At 39.2% G+C, this 24897-nt stretch overlaps 1 protein-coding gene and 1 long non-coding RNA gene across 35 annotated transcripts in view; one reads left to right on the top strand and one right to left on the bottom strand.

Moving 5' to 3' along the window:
* ANK2 (ankyrin 2) overlaps positions 1-24897 on the top strand; it is a 316546-nt gene that overhangs the window by 265300 nt on the left and 26349 nt on the right. For 17 of the 34 annotated variants that reach the window (XM_088660422.1, XM_088660406.1, XM_088660416.1 and 14 more), the window contains 12 exons: positions 1900-1941; positions 3299-3334; positions 7310-7534; positions 10374-10528; positions 11832-12043; positions 14440-14644; positions 15378-15474; positions 16506-16734; positions 18082-18207; positions 18789-18911; positions 20564-20596; positions 21879-21900. In XM_088660422.1, coding sequence (XP_088516548.1) covers positions 1900-1941; positions 3299-3334; positions 7310-7534; positions 10374-10528; positions 11832-12043; positions 14440-14644; positions 15378-15474; positions 16506-16734; positions 18082-18207; positions 18789-18911; positions 20564-20596; positions 21879-21900 — 1505 coding nt within the window. Of the gene's footprint in view, positions 1-1899; positions 1942-3298; positions 3335-7309; positions 7535-9148; positions 9248-10373; positions 10529-11831; positions 12044-14439; positions 14645-15377; positions 15475-16505; positions 16735-18081; positions 18208-18788; positions 18912-20563; positions 20597-21878; positions 21901-24897 lie in introns of all 34 variants that reach the window. The other 17 variants (XM_088660419.1, XM_060278553.2, XM_088660420.1 and 14 more) reach the window with 5 other exon arrangements.
* LOC148687375 (uncharacterized) overlaps positions 22181-24897 on the bottom strand; it is a 36882-nt gene continuing 34165 nt past the window's right edge. Inside the window, exon 3 of the long non-coding RNA XR_015947784.1 lies at positions 22181-23212. This is a non-coding gene — a long non-coding RNA (uncharacterized LOC148687375). The remainder of the gene's footprint in view (positions 23213-24897) is intronic.

Below are 24897 nucleotides of genomic sequence, written 5' to 3'. Positions count from 1 at the left end.
TCTTTGCTAGAAGCAATGGCTGTTAAACTTGTATTTGAAACAAATACAAATCGGTAATGTGGACATGCCCTAAGCCAGGCCTAAAGCTCTTGAATATAATGTTGACTCTTGAAATCATTGGGAGTCCAGATTTCAGAGGTTAAGACTCAGACCTTGTATGACCATTTTTTATTGAAGATATTACCACTTAAAGCAAATGTCAGTGGTGCTTTCATGTGGGGTTTTGGGGCAGAAGTCAAGGGCCTCACTCAGCGTAATTAACAGGAGGACTCTCAGACTCAACAGTGATGGCTTACTACATTTCAAAATAAGAGGAGAATATATATTACATCTAAAGTGTGAGGTCCGCAAAATACCCAATTGAGCCACTGAATGCCAGTACCTTTGGAAAGGTGCAGTTTTATACTAGCTAGTAACTGGCATCCAGTTTTACAGTTTATTATACTTGTAGTAATGGATAAAATTGGCATTCACAGTTCTTAGCTGCTTTCAGGAGGCCTTCATCAGTTCAGAGGTGAAGGCTTCAAGAGACAATGAACCATAAAAAATCCTATTCAGCCCTGTATAAACAGGGCAGTGAGAGTACACTGCTGACTCCACCCCCAATGTCTTGCACATCACTGACCATGTGCATACCAAGAGCCTACGCATGAGCAAATGCCCATACACATGCTTCCACATGATTGGAACTCCTGCATCACCTAGATGTGAAGAACAATTGACTAGAGCTAGAATCTGTAGGACATGGAAAATGTCAAGTGAGAAGGGATACCAGCACCACACCCATTTAAGCAATCTGGCAAATATAATGCTCTTAATAATATAGTTTCATTATCAATTATCTTAATTTGATGTTAAGGTACTTTGAAGAGCTGGGTCTTTCATTCTTATACCTTAGATTACAAAATACAATTTGATAGTGTCAAATTTTGAACACTCTGGATGCATTTAGAAAGAGTGGCAGCAGGAAGAAGAATGAACAGATGGCCTTTACATCAGAACTGACGTATACTGGCACCCATATATATATATTCAGCTGTATGCTTGGTAATATGATGGCACAATATCAGCTAGTAGCTTTTTTTAAAACTTGGAAGCAAAAAATAAATGCAATAGGCAAAAATACATGGAGTTCGATTAAGTTTACTCTGTGAATAAGTATCAGCATATGATGGATTCCATTTTCAGAGGTTTTTTTTGTGTACGGTAACTACCTCAGTGCACAGAGAACATGTGTATGTGTGCCTGCAGAAAATGCATTCATTTATTCCACAAAGGAAGGGAATGCAGGCATAAATTGGCTACTTCTAATGAAATGGAGAAGCTCTGAAGCTCATGCCTGAAACAGAGCACTAGACTAAAGGGGAAGGCCTTAAAGCTTGTTTAGAAAACATATCTTCATATAATCAATTTGTGAAGGATGGATTGGGATCTCACCTGCTACCCCATCTCCCAGTATCCACACACTGATTGTGTTATCTGCACAGAGCCTATGGGTATACAAGCTGTTCATGCGTAGGCTTTGCCCACACAATCTGTATCTCCTCAACACACTTCTACAAGGAAACACCTGAATGGTCCACTAGATTGTACAGATTAAATTGAACTATATTGGTTTGGTAAGTCTCCTTTGTCAGTACGGGCTGGGCTGCATGGTAGGTTGTTGTTTTTTATTCCGTTTGATTCTTATTATGAGTGTTCACACAGGTTCTTGTCCTCCATTATTCTAATGGCCAACACCAATATTTCTGGAAGATTTTCAATTGTGAAACTCGGGATATTGTAATTCCCAGGATAATTTTCCAAATTTATCTCATTTTTTATGGTGGTGGGAGGATTATGGAGGGAATGTAGCACTGGTGCATAAAATTGATAAATAATTAGAGTTATCATTCTTAGCTGCCTGTCTTCAAAAAAGGATATTGGATCACTGCTAACAAGGTAACTGGTTTATTTATTTTTTAACCCAGTATGGTATTCTCACAAACAGCAGTGGAAACAGGACCTAGCAGCTGGAAGCTCTTTAAATAAAAATAAAATTACATATAAGCCTTTAAAGTATTGCTAAACCAAATAGTATTTCTATGCTGTTCCTTTAATAAAGTATTTCTAAACTTCCTACAATAAAGTTTTTTTATTAAAAAAAGCTTCTTATGAACAGCTGTTTCATATCCTTGAAAATAACAAGATGCAATTTCCCCCCACAATCACAGACAAGGGAACTATGGCAATGAATGCATCAATTTTGAAGCAGATAGGATAAGAAATTGGAAACAAGGAACAACAGTCAGAAAAATAAACAAAAATGAGTCCTAATATGAACATGTGAACAACTTGAAAAAATAAAGACATATAATTAATGTCAAATGTGTTAATCTAGAATGCGGAATGGAAATGGGCCTATATTGGCCAATTCAACAATAATCAATAGATTTTTTTTTCCCAGGGAGGCAGGAATGAAAAAAGGCAGCTAAGAGTTAAGATGGGTCCATCATAACAATCGCTTCTGAGTATATATGCATAGGATTGTGCAGTGAATTCAGAATTGTGTGGTACTATGTTCAGTGTTAGGAGTTTGACACCCAATTTGTGCTGCAGCTGTTGTTGGTTTATTTTAGCCCATAAAAAGAAACTTCCCTAGAGAACTCATTTGTCCATTCCAAGTACCTGATGATCAATTAAATCAGGGGTAGCCAGTGTGTTGCCTTCTCGATATAGTTGAAGTAACTCCCAACCAGCATAGCCAGTGGCTAGTTCTAATGGTAATTATAGTCCGATAACATTTGGAAGGAACCATGTTGGCTACCTTTGGATTAAAGCTTTATAACCTGCCATATGGAGGCCACTGAAAAGCTCTTAACTGTATCATATGGAAGATATAACATTGAAGAGGTTATTTCCATATGCAGTTGCCCATGAACTAGATGTATTACAGGACAACTGTTCCCTGCTATTTGTCTATGTCATATTAGTCTATGTATCATCTGGCACACGGAATCTGCACACATATGGAACCACCTGGAACACTGATACAGGCAAGTGTTTCTATGTAGCCTCCATATTTTTTGGAGGTGGAATAAATTTGCAATGAGGGCTTGAGTCCCCCCCAATCAGCAGGGATCAGAGAGGGACATCCTGTTTCATTCATCTTTGCACCTATACTGTATTTATATTCTCTCTGTAATCTGTGTTTACATATTTACTTTACATCTCTCCATTTGTAGGTTAAAACAGCTTCTCTTCCTCCTTTTATTTCATTTATTCATCCATTATTTTTATTTTTTTGCTACTGTTGCAGCCACTCATCTCCATGTTTTGACCATGACAACAGCAGGTGAACTTATATATAATTTCATTTTTAATACTTGCCTTCCTTTTGCCTTCCTTCTTCTGCCATCCTTTTTGTTTATTCACTTCAGGATGCTCTTGTGCATTGATGCCATTCATTGCTTAGTATAGGAGAAAGATTTCTGTCTGTTGAATATGTTAACAGCCTACATTTTGAAGAGTACAAAGGAAATACATTGTCTCCCCGCAAGAAACCTCCAAAATCTTGTCATGTGCAATCCTTTTCTCCCACACTCCCTGCCTCACAAAAATATTGTAAGCAATTATTAATTGGATACCTAAAGTAACTGGGAAAAATTTAGAAGCAGTGCTTAGGCTTGCAATATTTTTACATGAACAAAATTCAGTCTACAATTAAAACTGTGCATTACAAATCGTTAGCTCTATTTCAGATTTGCTTCAATAAATTCAGATGCATAGTGTGTTGTAACTATATTGCAGATGCCTGGAGCCATCAAGTCTTGAGCTGAAATCCTTCGTGTAATTAAAAATGCATACATCATATTGAAGTTTAAGGGAAATTATCATGCCTAACTAAATGCAGATAAATGTAGGCAGTACCCTTTGTCCAGAGAAAATCTGTCCTTAGTTTCTCAAAGACCATTTTGAATTCTATTCGGTAGCCTTCATGCAAGGAGAAACATGCCCACTAACTTTAAGTAGGCGTTTGATTGGTCTCTTAGTTTTTTGCTGTCCCTCTAAAATGCAGCACAACTATTTTGCTGCATTATTATTATTTGCACACTTGATAAAAAAATGCTGAAGCAACCTGATCAAGCTGTTTTGTATCTAATATTCCTCACTGTGACTAACTGTCTGCTGCTATCTCCTTGTTTCCCTGCATCAAATGGTAATCACAATTTGAAGACCTCCTGTGTGAGGCTGTGGTGGATGTAGTCTATTGAGGGCTGTTGTTTCCAACTGAGTGACGAGAGGCATGTCTCCCTGCCTGCTTAACCAACTAATTCAAATGTATCAGCATATTTGAATGTTTTGTGTGGAGCATGCTGTCTCTTTTTCATTAGTAAAAAGACTACAACCATAGTTTCATTTGCTCTGGTGTGACTATAGGACTCCCAGCCTGCTGGGGCTGGTAGAACAGAAGGCAGGTGCTAGAGGCAATGGCAGCCAGACCTAACTAAATCTAGTTTTCTCCCCATCCTCCTCCCTGTTGAGTTCTACAAAGGCAATGCTGAAACTAAGGAGGAGAAAGCTAACCACCAGGATCATCCTCTGGGCTGGTAGTATGTAAGAAGGAAGAATGAGAAGTGGGCTAAAAGCAGTGTCTAGCCTCTTCTGACCCCTAGCTGGATGCTATACAAACATAAACATCCAATTCATATTTATCCATAGATGCCACAACCTTCCCGTTGCCTACTATGAGTACAGCTCAGCTCTGCAAGCTTTTTGCTATCATATCTCCATATCTCCATAAGGGGCCAACTGGATAAGCCGTGTGTGTGTGTGTGTGTGTGTGTGTGTGTGTGTGTGTGTAATGTGTACTATCATATTTGATATAGCTTGTTTTCTCATATGAGCAGAGGTTTACAGATGAAAGCAAGTTCTGTGCATTTGAAATGAAACCTCCCTGAAAATGTTTTGCTGTTTCCTGCTGTTTATATCAATTTTAGACATAGGGTTGAGTTGTTGAAAATAATTATTTATCCTTCTATCTGAAAGTGATATTCCATGGCTTTATGGAAATTGGTTGCATATAATAAATTATTATGAATTATATTTATATTAGTGCATATAAAGTGTGACCTTGTAGAAATTATTCTGAAATGTTTATGGATCACTCCAAAGAGAATGTTTAGGGAGAACCAGAGAACCATAATGTCTGCAGTTTTCATTGCATCATCTGGCCTATGACACATACCCAGAATAATGTTTTACTGTTAGAAGGAAGAATATATTTGCATATTAAATCATTATGAAAACAAGTACATCAATTGTACCTTTAAATTAAGAAAAAATCAACCCATAAGTGCCGTAGGAGGGAAATTGAAACTCAAGATTCAATGTTATCTAACTGAAACAGCCCAGAGAGAATGTATGTAAATAGCATCCTGAATTACCGTATTTTTCCGTGTATTAGACTAGTCCCCCCCTAAAATATAATGTCAAAAATATGGGGCTTCTTATATATGGGGCCATCTTCCCAAATTTCCTTAAATCTGAGACCCCCCAAATAGGGGGGTTCTTATACATGGGGGCATCTTATAGGCTGAAAAATATGGTATGTCATTATCCTGTTAAAACCAAGAAGCTCCGTCTCTTAAGAAATAGCACATTTGCACATTTAGACCAGAGGCATACAAACAGTTTGTAGACTGTGGCAGAATCACCGCGCTGAATTGCACTCTCTGGAGGTAGAGTTGCCAACTGTGTGTGTGTGTTTTTAAGAGATGTACCCAATAAGTGAAAATTTGGAAGGTGAAATAATTTCTGTTGCTGTAGCTGGAAGTTCCATAATGTCTCATCTCCTTTTCATGATGTTGAGGGGCAAGAACCCTGCTGGGAAAAAGTACTGGCAGCCTTAGATAGGTCAAAAAGGGAAGATGCAGGGTGCATGGCATGCTTCAGGAGGGCAAATTGTGTCTCCTAATTATCACCCATTAGCTTGGAGAGTTGTTATAACTGCATGTAGATCTCACTGGGGAAAGGTTCTGATTGTGAAGAGTGATGTATTGTATCTGATACACATTTACGGTATATAAGGCATTAAAGGATGCAATTTTGCTTAAAGGGACTGAGGATGGGAGAAAGCAGGAAACAAGGGGAAGCAACATTAGAGAAAACGGGGAAGGGAAAGTAGTGTTGGCATTTTCTAACCAATTTCAGCCCATTTTATGGCCACATTTCCTTAACCATTTGGTGGAGATCTTGCCAGCTGTTAAAGAATGCCAGCAATTTGCTTGGTTTCATTCATAGTTTTATGAAATCAAACCAAGGTCTTATAGGTCTTATGTACCCTCTGGCCCCACTTTGCCTGCTAGGAGTTCGAATATAGCCTGCAAGGCCATTTCCCCTGAATTGTGCCCACAACCCCATATCTAGCATCCTATGCAACTTCAGTGTGGGACAGGTAGAGACACCACTGCCAATGCACAACTCAAAGTGTGGATCTGATTGCGTATTGGCAAAGCAGGCTCCAGCTCTGCCCTCCATCAGCTGATGTGCCAGATAGGGTGTGCGAGTCATCTCCCTGCAGGGAACTTTCTCACATGGCCAGCTCCTGTAGAAAGCTGGCCTTGCCTCTACCACCTATCAGCTGAGAGGTGGTAAAGTGAAAACATCAGACTCTTCACAAGCTCTGCATGTTGGTTTGGAGTCCCACAGTTTAGGGACTTCAAAGTGCTCAATCAGCTGGCATGGCATCATTGTGATGTCAAATGGACCCTGCCCACTGTCAAATTTGGCCCACAAGGCTAGGTTCAGATAAAGATCTGGCCTGCTGTCCTAGAATCTTTACTCTACAAATCTACAAAAATTGAAATGGACTTCTTATTTACAGTATCTGTTATGTAATCTCAGAGTATCCGAATACTATTTGTATTCTTATTTTACTAATCTTTTACTATGCTGCTGATGGACATATACAAACCAGCACAGCCAGTCATGACTGCAATTTTGTGGGCAGTTGCATAACGCAACCCGTTGAAATGAGATATTTACAGGCCGAGGAATACACATAATCATGTGTCTTTGCATTTCTATTAACTGTCATGAGTTTACATATATGAAATCTTCTTAGGTCTGATTTCTATTAATATTATTACTGAAAAGAGATACAGTAATAGTTACACCTACTTCATTGCAATTAATATGTAAAGCTGTGGATATAAGGTAGCACACAACACATAATTCTGGTTGACACAGGCCAGTAAGAATGGACATTTAGTAACGAACATTATGATTGACTTGCAAATCAGATTGCATTATTTCTCCCAATTTTCAGTTTCCTCGTGAGTTTTATGGTGGATGCTCGAGGTGGTGCTATGCGGGGTTGCAGACACAATGGACTTCGAATAATTATTCCACCCCGGAAGTGCACTGCTCCAACACGAGTTACCTGCCGGTTGGTCAAACGTCATAGACTGGCCACAATGCCTCCAATGGTGGAAGGAGAAGGTCTGGCTAGCCGTTTAATTGAAGTTGGGCCTTCTGGTGCTCAGTTTCTTGGGTAAGAATTTTTTAATTATCCAAGATAATTTTAAAAAAACACACATGAAAAAGATGGTTTCTTTTTGTGATCTACTCTGGGGTGGCTCAGCACTTCAGTGCTCGAAGTGAAAATGTTGTATCTGATTTATTTTATGCTGATGGGCTCTGCAGTGAAAAGCGCAACACTGTTAGGCCAGCAATAATTCAACTAGCTTGTTTTGCCCCCCCCCCCTTATTTAAAGCACCAGTAGCTACAACTCAAGGTTTAGTGTGCTTCCTGGAATAAGTCTGTTTAATCCACGCTGGGCTTTTAAAGCAGAAATCGTTTCGTGATTGTAGTCAATTAATTACATATTCGCTTTTAAGGGTAAAATGAAAATAGCACAAATGTTGCAATGTAAATATAACACCTATTGAAAGATGCAAGAAAAGCTAAAGCTGCTTTCAAGGGGGACTTGTGTTCTCTCAGAGGATATTTTCTCAGTAATTGGGACTGCCTGGGAAGCACAAACCTATGATTTTTCTGGGGCTGCATTTTATTCCTTCTACTGCAGTACCTTACAGAAAGATCAGACGTGCTGCACTTGTTTTAGCAATTTTCTGCTGAAACCAGCAGTTTTCAACACTTTTATTTTATCAGCAATTTCCCTTACCAATGGTGGCATCCAAAAATGGATGATCAAAGGAAACCCCCCTCTGCTTAGAGCGAATGGCTTCAGCTGAAAACGGATAAAAGGATGAAGATGTCAAAGGAACAGCGTAAATCCAGCGTGAAGCAAATTTAAAGCCCTGTAGTTCCTAGACTTTCGTTTAGTTCTGGAGAATGGGGTTTGGGGAAAGAATGGGATGTATCTCTAGAATGCAGCATAGGAGGAAAAACCATCAACCATTTAACTCATTATTTTGTTGTTGCTGTGTTTCAATAGAGGAACTAGAAGATTCCTAAGCCTGAAACGATGGGTAGATGCACATCTGTGATAAAGCGGTCGCTTTTAGGGTTTACGAAAGCGCCCTTCAATACTAGAAAATTATTTAAAGAAAAGCATCAAACCCAAACTAAGGAAAGCCTTTGCTGTCGCATTTTGTATTTTCAGTTCTTCTCTTCCTCTATCTACCTGTTTCTCCTCCTTCCAATACACTCACAGTAAACTCAACAACTTTTGGTTCCCCCACCCCACCCTTTCAGCCTAGTGGGGAATGTCTATGGAAACTCACATGTACTAAGAGTTTACATACCATTTCTCAAGGGCATGTCTTACACCGCTGGCACTTTCCTGAGTGGCGTCCTGGCAGTGAAATCAAAGTCACTGAACACTTCCTGCCAAGCCAAGCCTCACGTTAATTCATTTGCTCATAAGTCCCGAAGACTGGATCTTGCTCCCATTAATATTAGAAGCAAAGGCTAGCATACCACTGAACCTACTGAGGACAAGATAAGGTTGCAAAATTCTGGGGAGCTCTTTTTATGAATTATCAGGATCAGTGGGGCATACCTAAACAAATCAAGGCAGAAACCTGTTCAGTGTACAGCCTAATTCCACTCTTGAGCAGACAGTGCACTGGGGTTCTGGAAAACAAAATACATAAAGCTTATTTATTTTCTTTCTTTCACTGCTGCTTTGGATGTACTCAGTAAACTTCACCTGCCTACGGCTCCTCCCCCACTTAATGAGGGAGAAAGTTTGGTCAGCCGAATCCTTCAGCTGGGGCCTCCAGGGACCAAATTTCTTGGGTAGGAGAGACTTAAAACAAATTGATGGATGCTGGCCTTCCCATTCTTCTCCTTCTGCAATATTATTTTTATGTCATTGTGCCCATGACATTGTCCCTTTCTATGATTTTAAATTCTGTATTTACCTAACCTTTAGTGGACCATTTTCCAGCCCTTGTGGTATGTGGTTTTTGTTTTGGTGATATGTTTGTACCTTTTCTTAAAGTTCCTTGAACTCCACTTATGATTTAGCATGAGAACTTCCTAGCTGTGAAATGTAACAGTTGTTATAGCTGTTGTGTGCTTGACGTCTGTCGCAAAGCAACCTGGACTGGAACTGTAGGAATCTACTGTACAATATTTTGCCTCTATTGTCACCAACACAACGGTGATATGTTATATATTGGATATAACATAGAACTTAGCATGATTATATACAAGATGGCCTATGTAATTCAGTTGTTATTGTGAGACTATTGATACACAAATGTATTTATAGTTTTTGCAAAAATGGGAAACACAAGTTATGATGAAACATATATATACAATATGGGCACAATGAGCAGAAATTTGATTTTGCGCTTGTAGGTTAATATAGAATAATCATTTGGGCATTTTCACTATAAATTATGAGTCTGGAAAATGTCAACTGAAACAAAGAACCAATATAAAATCAATGCATATTGATGACAGATGTGGCCTGTTTCTTAAATAGATTTGTATTCTCCTATAAGTCATATTTTTTCTTTAATGTGGCCATATATGTATATACATAGATAACAGTAGATTCTGCATGATAAATGTGATTGCACAGGATTCCACACATCAAAACAAGTTTCAAATGTGTGGGCTTTATTCATTTCAGATTATAATTCTACAGCCCCAATGCCAGCCCCTGCTGCTTTGGCAAGTACCATAGATGCTGTGTGGTTTTTATATATAAAAAAGTGGGAGTACATTGCTCACTGGTCCTAACAACAAGCTATATAATTCCAAAGTGGTTCTAGTATGCTTTTTTCAGGATCGTATCCAGGAATGGCAAAGAAGCCGGCAGTATTCCAGGTCACTTTGTAACAGACTGAGAAAACTTGTATTGATTTGCTGCCCATTTGGCACAATCCTTTAACGTGCTGTGTTGCTGTAATAGGCCTGTGATTGTCGAGATTCCTCACTTTGCGGCTCTACGTGGTAAAGAAAGGGAGCTGGTGATCCTGCGCAGTGAGAATGGAGACAACTGGAAGGAGCATTTCTGTGAATTTACAGAGGATGAGCTGAATGAAATCCTAAATGGGATGGATGAAGGTACACAGTGTGCTAAGAAAGGAGAAAGGTCTGAAAGCCACAGAAAGGAAATGATAATGAACTTAAACAATATAATAAAACATTATTCTGCAACCACAAATAGATTACTGCATGCATTTGCTATGCATATTTGCTATATGTTTCTGTGCAGCTAACTCTCCACTGAGCTGACATGTACAATGCCATGTGGCCAATGAATATTTGTGTGCAAGACCATTCAGTCTATTAATGTGGCATATGATGGTACAAGTAGAAAAAGATAAATAGAACATCAAGAGACTTGTGGCGTTTGCCTTCTTTCTGTGTCAGAACAGTTTAAAATGACTCATGGGTAAGACGAACACATTTAACAGCAAATTTGTGAATTCTCACTAATATTTCCCCATTCTTGTAAATTTGTGGTCAAATCTCCCTGCACTAAGTGAAAGATCTATTGGGTATCCAAGTGACATGAAGTTTTTGACGATTCAGATTTGTTATTCTGGACAAAACTACAAAAATCTGAAGAAACCCTTTAATGGCAATCCTAACACATTGTGTGGTCTTCTGCCAACCACATTTACATTCAATAGTAGGGCCATAGTGGAAAATAAGGAAGATTAACATAGTCTGAATGTAGAGTTCACAAATCTTTCTGTAGCCATGGAGACATCTAAACTCTAGAAAATTAGAGAAGTGGGTGTTATTTTGTGTTGAAAACTGGCCATTAGGAGTAGCATGAAGTAACTCTTGAATTTTATAGCTTTGAGGGTTTGCTTTGGCTGGTCAATGTACGATTTGAAAAGTCAGTTAATATACTACACATTTTTTAATGTAATAAGATCTGCCAGTAGTTTTCTGACTATGGCTACGATGCTGCAACCATTACTTAAGAACAATCTCAAATTGTATCTACAGAAAGGAAGCATTCATATATATATATATATATATATATATATATATATATATATATATACACACACACACACACACACACACACACACACACACACACACACAGTGGTACCTCTACTTACAAATTTAATGCGTTCCGAACGCACATTTGTAAGTCGAAAAAATGTGTAAGTCAGATCCCATAGGAATGCATTGGGAGAAATAATTCGTAAGTCGAAGCAACCCCATCTAAAAAAGCGTAAGTAGAAAAAATCCTATCTAAACCGCATCCAAGATGGCAGACGGAGCTCCATTCGTAAGTAGAAACATTCGTAAGTAGAGTTATTCGTAAGTAGAGGTAGCACTGTATATATGTACATGTTTACGGTAGGAAATAATTACGGTTTAACTATGGTCTCTTTTCACTTAGTCCTTGACACACCAGAGGAGCTGGAGAAGAAGCGTATTTGTCGTATCATCACTCGGGACTTCCCACAGTACTTTGCAGTGGTGTCCCGGGTCAAACAAGACAGTAACCTCATTGGACCTGAGGGCGGTGTGCTAAGCAGTACAGTAGTACCTCAAGTACAGGCTGTCTTTCCAGAAGGAGCACTAACCAAGCGAATTCGTGTTGGTCTTCAGGTAAGAGAAATGAGGACAAGACTTTACATTGTCTAACTGGCAGCATTTCTGTTGATGAGAGGAGTTTCTTCATTCCATTTTTAATTATTCCTCTGGGTTCTCTTTCCTGTATGTCACTCCCCCTGAATTCCAGTAGCTAGAAGAATTAATAAAGCTAATTCTGGACCTCTGGTTCCTTCCTACAGTTGATCAGAACAGACATGCATGTTGGTAAAACTTCACACACACAAAAAAAACCACATTGATGCAATCACACATATGATTGCTTTTAGATCATTTTTGCAGATGTGCACACTGACTGGTATCCATTTGGCAGTGTCTTACTATGCTTGCACATTATTCTGTACAAAATTTGGAAATAAGCAACAGCAATGGAGAATTACTAAAGCATTGGCTCCCATTTGAGAAGTCACAGTAGGTAATTCAGAATTTCAGAAACAACCCTCATTTCTCCGCTGGTTATCTTTGCACAAACAATTCCCGCCTTTATAAACCAGGATATGCACATACACAATGAATCTGCAACAGTTCCTTTGCACCTACCTTCACTTGAGCAGGGAAACCAGCCCAGAAGTCACTGTTAACAATTGCTTCTTGTTATGACATAACTGAGGTACTGCTTAATGGCTTCCAAATAAACTAGGAGATGGAGCCATGTTTAAAGTAAGCTTTTGAATACTGGTTTATTTGGAAGCTGCTAAGCATAGTTCTTGCTTCACACATACCAAGAAGCAACAGTTAACTGAAGTTTCCAGCTATGTATTCCCACTTATGCTAAAGGAGAAGAGAAGCAGGAGTGAAGGAATTGAGCTGGGTGCATGGAGCTGGCTGGAATCGTATCTATTTTATTCAGAGAAAATAATAATAATGGAAGCTACTGAACTGTTTCATTGCAAATATTATTTTAACTAAAAGACTGCCACAGTAAATTAAATATATTTTGAGTTTAAAGGAGAGGAGTTGTGAGTTCACTAACTATGACTCTGTCCGTCCACATTCAGCAAGTAATTTAACTTCCATTTCCTCCAATTAACCTCTTTTCACAACTGATTAGACTTCAATATTTCTGGTCTAATTTACAAATAAATTGGAAGTGGTAGACTTTGTGAACTTGCACTGAATGCTTTGAAGTTATGATGAAAGGACTGATTAGTTAAATGTTCATAAAGCACTTTATGATTCCCAGACGAATTATGTAAAAATATAGAGCTGTGTCCAATTTGTCACTCATCTGCTTGCTAGAGAATGGTGACCTCATCCCATCTCTGAATAGGCTTGGAGATTTTTCAGAGAATTCTCAGAAGGAGCTTGGGTTTCCCCAGGAGCTCTGTGGCAATCTTTCTAAGGACATAGAAGGCTTGGTAATCTATGATTTCCAGGGATATTTGCACTGGGAGCAGCCTGTTGGTATGAATGAATGAATGAATGAATGAATGAATGAATTCTTTTGGTAATTCTTTAGCGCTAATAGCAATTGTCAGTTTTGGTTGGAGTTGAAGTCTCTCTGAAGGAACAGGTGTGCAAGGTACATCTTGAGCCATCTCTGTCACTGGAGGTCCAAAATCTCTTCAGAAAGTCTTCACTTGAATCCATAGTTCCAACAGACAGCCTTCCACAATTCCTGCAGTCTCCTACCACAACCCACACAGCAGGCTGTAGCCCTTTTATACACAAAGATACTTGGTAAATCTCCCCAGTAACACAGATAAGAGAATCTCAAGATGCCTGCAGGTGCATTGAGTCATCTCTGCTGGCTCAAAGAGTATTAACCCACTAATTGCATTCCTTAACAAGGCTATAATAGCCTTACCAAAGTGGTCCATGCATTGATAACCTTAAGACTTGATTACTGTAACATGCTCTATGTGGGGCTACCCCTGTATCTGGTCCAAAAACTGAAGCTAGTACAGAATGCAGGAGCAGGCTACTGGCAGCATGCTGACAGCACTAGCCAATTTGCCATCAGGTGAGGTTCAAGGTCCCTAGTGCTAATTCACAAAGCCTTAAGCAACTTGGATTGCAAGTACTTTAAGGACCATAATGTGCCATGTCAATCACTGAAATCCTTTGATGCACTCTTTGTGTTTCCCCATCCCCCTGAGGTTTGGTTGGCCTTTGGAGGGACTGATTCTATAGTATGGCAGGCTTTGGAAATCCCTGCCAGTAGGGTGCCATGGAGCTCCCAGCCTGAAGAATCATGCCTGTCTTTACTAAAAATTGTCTTATTTAGATAGCCTTTTGAAATCACTGGCCAGTATTTATGGATGCTTTTATTAATCATTTCATTGTTGTAATTCTTGTATGATGTACACTGACATGTACTTTTATGAAAGTTGTTGTTATGATTGTTCAGATACCAATAATTAAGACTTTCGTTTTGTGATGTCTTTGGTTAGGCTCAACCTATGCACAATGAGCTTGTAAAGAAGATTTTAGGCAACAAAGCCACATTCAGCCCTATTGTCACATTGGAACCCAGGAGAAGAAAATTCCATAAACCAATAACAATGACTATTCCTGTTCCTAAAGCCTCTAGTGATCTGATGATTAATGGATATGGGGGTGATACACCTACTCTAAGACTACTATGCAGCATAACAGGTAAGCTCATAAGAAGTACCTTGAATAGCTCAGTCGGTAGAGCATAATACTCTTAATCTCAAAGTTGTGGATTCAAGCCCCATGTTGGGTAAAAAATCCCTGTATTACAGCAAATTGGGTTAGATGACCCTTCCAACTCTACAATTCTATGATTTTAAATGCACTGATGGGTCCATTGAGAAGGGTGGCATTGTATGTTGATGTTGTAGAGAACCTATTGAAAGCTCTTGCTTAGCCTAGCCCATATTTGCAAAGTGGAAATAACAACCTCCATTGTTTATAGTTGAAATAAGATTTTGCATCTTGGTACCAAAAAATGTGGGTGTGTATTTATTTATTTATTTTAATATCAAGTTATTAACCCTGAGCAACACCCAAGAACAGACCTTGGCTACGTGAAATGCTGTGCCAAATCTTGAAGTCCCTCGGTGCAGGAGTAAGGAGGACTCTGGACACGCAAATTGGCTGTCAGCTCCTCTCCTGTTCTTGTGGTCTCACTAAGCCAGGCATCCCCAAACTCGGCCCTCGAGCTACTTTGGGGCTACAATGCCCATCATCCCTAGCTAACAGGACCAGTGGTCAGGGATAGTGGGAATTGTAGTCCCAAAACAGCTGGAGGACCAAGTTTGGGGGTGCCTGCACTAAGCCATACTTTGGCTTATTATGACAACCAGGCCATTGACTTCTTGTAGGAATGTCGAACATTTTTTCTCTTTGTCCTCATTTGTTTCAGGCGGAACAACACCTGCTCAGTGGGAAGACATCACAGGAACAACACCATTAACTTTTGTCAATGAATGTGTTTCTTTCACCACAAACGTATCTGCCAGGTATCACTGTCCAGAATAGTATATTTTCTTTAAACTGTACTTAAGAGTTTCAACACTATATCTTCAGCTTGATTACTTATTAATTGCACACAAGTACCCCACTAAAGTTTTATTTACTGATATTATTTACTTATTTGATTTATATACTTTATCAAAAGATCCCAGGGCAGTATACAACATTAAGATCACATTTTATGGGGCGTAATAGTAAAAACATAATTAAAAGCATAGTAATAGATAGCATAATAAAATAATCATAATAAGTTGTGTCCGTCCCCCCCCCCCCCCGCCAAAAGAATGGGTAAAGAGGTATATTTTTGCCTGGTGCCTAAAGATATGTAATGATGGCACCAGACAAGCCTCTCTGAGGGGAGCCTTTCCCAGACAGGGAGCTACCACAGAAAAGGCCCGTTCTTGTGTTGCCACCCTCAGATAATAAGTGCAGGGTCCAGGTAGGTTTGTATGGAGACAGGAGGTCCTTAAGGTATTGTGCTAATGTGCTAATTCTGGCATTGTAGTGTTTGCAATGTGTAATCCATCGCCTGGCCTGACTCTAAACTAGAGTAGAGTACAATTAATTCTGGAATCTGAAGAGTCTAAAGTTGTTTAATATCTGTTCTGAAGCTGGTAGCCATGGTATCCTAATATGCACAAAAGGAGAAACTGTGGTTAATTAGAGATTTCCTGGTTTGATCACCTGTGCGCACTACAAAGGGGGTGAAGGGACTGTGTACATATCCCAGTTCATATCCCAGCTGAAAATGACTGTTCCAATGCATTTTAGTAATCTGAGAATTAGTAGAGATCCATTTCAAATTACACTCAGGCTTGAGCCACACCCAATGCAGAATCTAGATGTTTTTGCCCCCCCCCCCATTAAGAATTCGTTTATTTCAAGCTGATGCACAAGTAATTTGAAATCAATACTAGTGTGATTGTGATTTCTGGATGTATTTTCCAAATCCTGAACTTGTGTGTGTGTTATGTTGGACTTAACTATGTAACAGTTTTCCATGTTTGTTTATTTGCAGATTTTGGTTGATAGACTGTCGACAGATACAGGAATCTGTTACGTTTGCTTCCCAAGTATACAGAGAGATTATCTGTGTGCCCTACATGGCCAAATTTGTAGTGTTTGCCAAATCACATGATCCTATAGAAGCCCGATTAAGATGTTTCTGCATGACGGATGATAAAGTGGATAAAACGCTAGAACAGCAAGAAAACTTTGCTGAAGTTGCCCGAAGCAGAGATGTAGAGGTATGGTATTAAACATGCGAAATGAATTCCTTCATTCACATTTTTGTACATGTACTTTTAAAATCATTGTTTTAATTTCCTTTTGTATGTAGAAAGAAAAAGAAAACCTCTCATTTTAAATCTTAATATGGGTAATATCCAGCTAAGTCACTCTCCAAGGATACCCATTGATTTCAATTGGTGTACTCTGTGTAGTATTAAAACTGGACATTACTGTATATTCTTTATCTGCTTGCTTGTTTGTTAATTAGAAATATTATATAGTCCACCCTTAATCTATATGAATATCAGGATGGGGTACGAAACATATACTGATATTAAAACATCTAACAAAAATATGTTAGAACACATGCAGATATTTCTTGGGAAGAAAAAGAACCACAGTGGTTTCTTTAAGAACAGTCCTGTTTACAAACGATTTAGTTTACGAACTCCACAAAACCGAAAATAGTGTCCCAGTTTGTGAACTTTACCACAGTCTAAGAATGGAATCCGAATGGTGGAAGGGCAACGGCAGCGGGAGGCCTCATTGGGGAAAGTGTGCCTAAGTTTAAGAATGGTTTCAGTTTAAGAACGGACTTCCGGAACGGATTAAGTTTGTAAAACGAGGTACCACTGTACAAAGACTCTTGGTCCAGATTAAAACATTTATATGGAGGAGGGTGGAATTGAACCTTTCCTACTCTTGTTTTGTTTTTTCTTGACATGCTTCCAACCCCTGCCATGGGTGGAAAGCTGCTTTTGCTATGGGAGGAAAAACTATTTGCCATAGGTGCAAATAGCAGCTTTCAAGAGGAAATGGTAGAAGGGGAAAGGGTTAATCCTTCTCTCCCCACCACCATTTCTATGCCATGTTCCTGCTGCAGATCAATTTCCCCTGAAATTTTGTTTAGTGGCAAATACAATCACATATACAGCACATTGTCCAGATTGGGATCCGAAACAATATGTGGCACCTATCACCACCCTCTAAGAGGAATCCTCTTGTTCAGTATTCTCCCCAACCTAGAACAGCCATAGTTCAGTTCAGTTATGCCTGCGTGGTGGATTTTAAGCAGGGGGAAATATCTTTTATCTTCCCTGTTTGCCTACAAGAGTTTCTGTTATACTATATAGTACTAGAGGGCCGGCTGTCATCTCCCAAAGCGCTTTATTGCTATTTAGCAAAGTGGTGGTTCTAGAGGGCTGTGGAATCTGTGGCCCCTCAGATGAACTTCCACTTCTGTCAATCCCAGCCAGTGGACCAGTGCATTCTAGGAATTGATACTACTGGTAATAATGTACTCTCTTCTACATTTCCATGATACTTACTTTTATTATATTTTGTTCCTTATCAACCATATGTAGGTATTAGAAGGAAAGCCCATCTACGTGGACTGCTTTGGGAATCTAGTACCACTAACAAAGAGTGGCCAACATCACATATTCAGTTTTTATGCCTTCAAAGAAAATAGACTTCCATTGTTTGTCAAGGTAATAGATACAAGTCTATATCTAAACTTTCATTTTATTTGGTGGTGACTATTCATAATATTCAACAAGCAGAAACAGCCCATCCATATACAGCCAGAAACCACCATTCTTTAACTATTTTAATAATAGCACCAAAGCTGATGAACTGCATGTCAAGGGCATTGGTCTACTTTATCTCTTTTTGTGCACCAGTGTGTCGGCATTTTGTGCAATGGAATGGAATATGGCAAATGGGGGGGGGGAGTCATTGCCTGAACATTCACCATGTTTCAAATAAAAACTGTGAAGATCTATAAAAATGTTGATATCTGTCGTCTAGCTTAGATCTCCCTTTGGATATTCAACATTTTCACTTTAAGGCAGAAATAGTAAAGTTTCTTTAAGCAGGGTTTAGTGGCAGTGGGTAAATAGAACTTTACAGTACTTAGGTATGTCTTCATCTGTACATTTAATACATTTGTATCATTCATATTTTATAATGTTGTCTCTGTAACTGTGATTAAAAGGTAGTGAACATGATAGTATTTTATATCTCTTTGAGCTGTAGCATTGTGTGTGCTTTGCTTTGCTTTTTGCACTAGGTCCGAGACACAACACAAGAACCTTGTGGGCGCTTGTCATTTATGAAGGAGCCGAAATCTTCTAGAGGCCTCGTACATCAAGCCATCTGCAATCTGAATATCACATTGCCAAATCACACAAAGGTACTGCATAATACAATGAAAGGATCTTTGCTCACATATTAGCTGGCACACTGAAATTTCAGAGCTCCTAATCCCTGGCTTTGTTTTGCACAAACTACATGGAGTGGCTTATCTTTTGGGTTAAGTGGCTGTGAATTTTTATTTTTAAGACTTTAATTAAATATTTTTAATATTACATATAGAGTAGGATAAGGGAGCCCGTGGCCCTCCAGATGTTGCTGAATTACATCTCTCAACATCTCCTCCCATTGGCTGTGCTGGATGGAGTGGATGGCAGTTGGAACATCATCTGTAAGACCATAGGTTCCTCACCCCCTAATATAGAGGGTGCATTAATTATAGAGTATTCTCTAGATGGGTGGCTCTCACACCATGGCCTTGAATACATAGCGTGGCTCAGCAGCATCAATTTTCTGAGTCTATATCCAAAGATCCAATACCATAAGAACCCACTCAAAGGATCCTTTGCAGATTTCTTGAGCATTAAGCCTAGTAGTTTGCTCAGACAGAAGTGTAGTGCTGGAGAAAGATTGCAAAGTCACTTGAGAGTCTGGGTTCTCATATACTGGTACAGTCATACCTCGGGTTACGAACACCTCGGTTTGCGAACAGTTCGGGTTACGAACTGCGCAAACATGGAAGTGTTTTCGCCCCGCGCACGTGCACAGAAGTGGCGCGCGCGGTCTGCGCATGCGCAAATCGCAAAAAACGCATGCGCAAAATGGCGGCGCGCGGCGCGTTCAGTTTACGAACTATTTGGGTTACGGACTGCGATCCGGAATGGATCGCGTTCGTAACCCGAGGTATTACTGTATATCGCCTTCCTGCCCATTCCAAGTCGATCTGTGATCTTCTGTTTATTTGTGCCTCCAGCTGTTCATAGGTAAGTCATTCACATAAGCAATTAAATGCATACAACAGAGATCTCATGTGCACAGGGTGTGTCTTCTCACTTTCGTTGGAATTTAAAATATTACAGATTTAAGCTTGAAAAATCAATTATGAAGAGATAGCAATTAACACATGCAAACTGTTACATTTTCTTTGACATTCCAACCATGTATTTTCAGGGTTGGAACAAGACCTCCACCGCCGCCACCTCACTTTTTGTGGGTAGCAGCGTAGCATTGCCTTGGAGAGTACTGTACTTGCTTACTTTCAACAGTAGTTGCTGCTGTCACAGCAATTCGGTGACATACCTCAGAACAAGATATGGGGCAGTAGCAGATCAGGAGACAGGACATGCCAAGCAGCCCTACAGGTGGTGAATGGAGGTTCACAATCCACTGCCTGAGCCACATGGTTCAGCATGGCAAATGGCAGGGCTAATCTTCTATACTTCGGTCAGGCTCGGTGGTTGAGAAATCGTATATTGGCTTCTTTGAAATGCAGTAATAAAAATCAAGCAAGAGCTTAAAATATCCAAACACAGCTTCCCACTTTTTAATTATCTCAAGTCCCCAGCTTAAAAAAAATAATGAACTGATTCTCTTGTTCCCTTTTTTTACTCCTTAGGAAAAAGTGCAGAAATTCTGTTCGTTTTGTACTCTAGCCAATTGAATATGACCAGAAATCATTCTTTCCCTTTAACCGCATCCTATCTTTTCCTGCTCTGTTTTTCTCTTTTCTTGCATGGCATATTGGGCTGAAAGGAATCAGAATCAGATCAAGAACAGGAAGAAGAGGTAATCTTGCTAATAGATCAGTGCTCTATAAAACCCTTGTGAACAAAATCAAAATTGCCTTGGGTATGCATGCAGAGGGTTTACCAAGTCTCCTGCTGTGCATTCACTCATGGCTCCAGAGTTCCCAAACTCTGAGGAGCAACTTTTCAAATTGCAAAGAGCTGCAGGGGGGGGGGCAGAGAGAGAGAGAAAACACAGTATGTGTGATCTTTTAAATTTTTATTGGAGAATCTGGGTCATTGTTTATAAATGCATTTAAAAATAAATAAAATTGATTAAAAAAAAATCAGAACTGTTTAGATGCAGAAATATACAGTGCAGTGATACACTATATACCCAAACTCATTCAGATGCAATGCTAACCTATTACAGTGGAACCTCGGTTTATGAACACCTCAGTTTACGAATTTTCGGTTTACGAATGCCGCGGACCCATCTGGAAAGGATTAATTCACTTTTCATTACTTTCAATGGGAAAGTTCGCGTCAGTTTATGAACGCTTCAGTTTATGAACAGACTTCCGGAACCAATTGTGTTCATAAACCGAGGTACCACTGTATGTGAATGAACCTTAGGTTTGTGCCATCCTCCCTCCTCTCTATTCCTTCCATGTTTTTGTTTTAGCCACAGTTTATTATCTATCTCACCTTGCATTTTAAAATTTAGAAAGGGGACAAATATTATAATAGAGCTGTATTGTTTCTATCCCTGTCCCCAAGCTAAATATTTCCACAAGGTAATAGAACCTTAGACACCTACTGTGATATCAAATGCATAGCTGGAACCTTAGGACATATCGAGCTATGCATGTGCTCCTCCTTTTTTACTAAGAAATGTGCCAGTATATTGTTCTTGCACTTTCGCAAGTCAAGATCTCAATAACCTGCTTGCCACTTCCACCTCCTTTACTGTTTCTCCCTGTCCTGCTCAGTGATCTTTCTGTGCAAATTCCAACTTAGAGCCTAAATACAACAAATTAACAATTTAGTTTATATACAGTAGTTTGATAATAGCACTAATAGAACTAATTACCAAGGTTCATCCGTGGCTTAAAGGCATTGCTAGCTCTTATTAGAATTCAGCTTGTCTGGACAACCCGTTAAGTTGCAATACTTATCAGGAAAGAACTCCAATGGAATCCAGTGGATTTTACTTCCAAGTATGTGTATTTAGGATTGACCTACAACTTCAATGGTAAATTACCTGGTGTTTTAGGTGATATTTCTCACTGGTTGTTGTGACTCAAAGTGCTGTAACCATTTCACTCTGTGTTCTCTTTCAGACTGACATGACATCAGAAAAACGTAAGATTGTAATAAAAATGTTATTTGTCTAATAATTAAGTTAAGCATAAGAGAGTGTGCAAATTCTAATTGCCACTGATAATACTAATTTTCTAAAAGAGAATGATATAATAATGTAAATTTAATTTTTAGATGTTATTTAATATGTTACTAATAATTAAAAAAATAGTACTAAGACAGTTCATCTAAGCATTCACTTTCCTTTTGACATCCCCTGGTGACCCCTGCTATTGCTGTTAGGCTCATATAAATCCCCATATTTTATTTCATTTTTTATTTTGTATGTATGTTCACATAAAGTCATTGCATTTTATAAGTTAATTACAGTATCACCTTTAAAGATTCAGCTTCTATAAACTAACCTCATTAAATGGTTTACATGCAATATGCATGTCCCTGTGTATAAAAGTGATACTGTTTTAAGTAACAAAGTTCCATAATCCATTCACCCTCTCTTACTTTGGTGAAGTATTTCTGAGAAGCATATTTATGTATTGGGACATTGTCGCTAGCTATTATTGATTATACCTGTAGTTGCAAGTGGAGCGGGACAGGAAGGGGAATGATGACAACAAATGTTGGGGTAAAATCAGGTCACAAGTTCACTAAATTACAGCTTCCAGACAGATCACGGCATGGGCAAAGGACCAAAACAACATGGCAGCCCTGCTACCAGTGATACTTTCCAACCCAGTTGCTGGAAGATCAGCTTGGGGAAACAGCCAGCTTACGCCACTCATGTTGTCTGCTTTCACAAATCAGAAGCTATGGAAGATACTGCAGAGTGCAAATTGAGTGGAAGTGAGCCATTGGGCCCATAAGGCCATACCCACCCTATAGGTGGAGCATGTAGCACCCCTTGCCCTAATGCCCCTGCCCAGTGCCAGTCATCAGGTAGTTGGGCCAGAGTTCCTGACACAAAAATGAAAAATGAAACAATTAACATTTGCTATAAGGGAGGCAAAAATTCTGGAACCAAACAGCCACTGGCACAGGCAAGTGAAATTATTTCATGGCCCCATCAGCCAGCAGCTAGAAACAAGCAGTAAAAGTAACAGCTGCTTTTTCAGAAGCCTGGAAAGGCAGAGAAGGAAAACACTGCCATGAGTCCAGGCATGGACTTGAATCTGTAGCCCTAGAGTGGATCAGGTGGCAAAGCTCTCTCCCTAGTTCACCCTAAAAACTTACCCAAGAAAGGTCACCAGGCAGTGCTGAATTGCCAAAGGCAGTTTCCAGGCCACAGTGGTTTGGTCTAGGTGGGAGCTGTGCCAGGCAGCCCCATTCTTCCACTGGGCACAGTCGAGGTCCGTGCCTAAGGATAGTAAGAGGTTTAAATTAAAAAAGAGATAGTTACATTCTTAAATAATGAACTGTTTTGTAAAATGACTTCTGTTAAAAACAATAAAAACAAAATTACTTGCCCCAGCCACTCTGGGTGGCCTCCAACAAAACTAAAAGTATAATAAAACATCAAACATTTAAAACTTCCCAATATAGAGCTGCCTTCAGGTGTCTTCAGAAAGTTGTATAGTTCTTTATTTCCTTTACATCTGTTGGGAGGGCGTTCCACAGGGCAGGCGCCACTACCAAGAAGGCGCTCTGTTCCCTGTAACTTCACTTCTTGCAGTGAGGGAACTGCCATACCCTTGGAGCTGGACCTCAAATGAGCAGGAAGTTACATTGGAAGCTACTTTAGGAGCTTTTTCAGCAGAAGAATGGGAGGTAAACATTCTTAAAATGCATCATTAAATAAATCTTTTTCATGCAGAATTGCAGGCTGCCTTGGGTCAGGTTCTTCTGTCTTTGCCTCCTCTCTAGTTGGGCTCCTCTGCTCTGCTTTTCTTCTCCATGATACTCATTGATTCGCCTTTTGGTCAAGTTACAATATCATATAGTCTCAAAGTTTAACTAATTCCACGCATTTGTGTTGCTAAATGATAAGACATTTTAAAATGCTTTTGTTCACACAAAACCCCTGAATCGATATGGGGGAGGGAAGACACATTACTCTGAAGTGAGTTTTACTGTAAATATATTTATCATTATATCCAAACCTGATGCTTTATATGTTAGTAGTGGGGATGGGGACAATACTTCACCACAGTATGTTGCATATGATTTTAAGCCTTTTTCATTTAAAACCATCTAAGTTTTGTTGGTGTCTTTTTTCCTTTTATTTTATTGTAAGGATACTTACCCTGCAATGTATGCAACAGCTTTGCTTTGCATGGAAATAACTTGGCTTACATATATATGTATATGTACTGTGTGTATTTGTGTCTGTGTGTGCGTATGTGCCCTGTATGAATGTTTTTGGTTGCCATGCATTACATTCCCCCCTAACCTATGAATTCTCTGTTGAGCTAGTCACTATTTAAAATTTTCCTACCCACTTGTTTTTTTTAAAATTATTATTATCATCATTATCATTATCACCACCACCACCATCATCTTTTCCCCTGGATTTCCCCTCCATTTGTTTGAATAATGAGGATGTTCCAAGGAAAGGACCATTCCTCTTGAAATAAAAGCCTGTGTGTGTCTGTGTCACCATCTGAATGTAAGATTCCCCTTAGATGAAATGCCGGTTTGCAGCTGCCTCAGATATCAATGTATTTCATTTACTCTAGATTATCGCAGAATTAAATGTAAATACACAACTTCTAACTTTGGTTCTTAAACAAAAGTTTACAACCGTATACCTAATTTTGGTTCTGAAGTTTGCTACCACTGGCTTTCTCTTTGAGGAGATCAACTTCCAACCAACTTACAATCTCGCCCCACCCCACACACCTTTGTTATCTGTTTTTATTTGAACATTGATCTGTGACATCTGGACAATCTTGAGATGCCTATCTTTGTGTAAATTCCACTATTTCTTTTTCTTGCCCACTTTTGTTTTTCTAGTGTCCTTGGTTTATAAAAGCTTTGGTGTTGTATGTGTGTGTGTGCTGTACTGCGAAAACTAAGCAAGTTATTTCCTGCCCACTTTCCTTT

This window comes from Zootoca vivipara, chromosome Z1 (genome assembly GCF_965207765.1).
Source record: "Zootoca vivipara chromosome Z1, rZooViv2.hap1.1, whole genome shotgun sequence".
NCBI lineage: Eukaryota > Metazoa > Chordata > Lepidosauria > Squamata > Lacertidae > Zootoca > Zootoca vivipara.
This window is presented reverse-complemented; position numbering and strand designations above follow the sequence as displayed.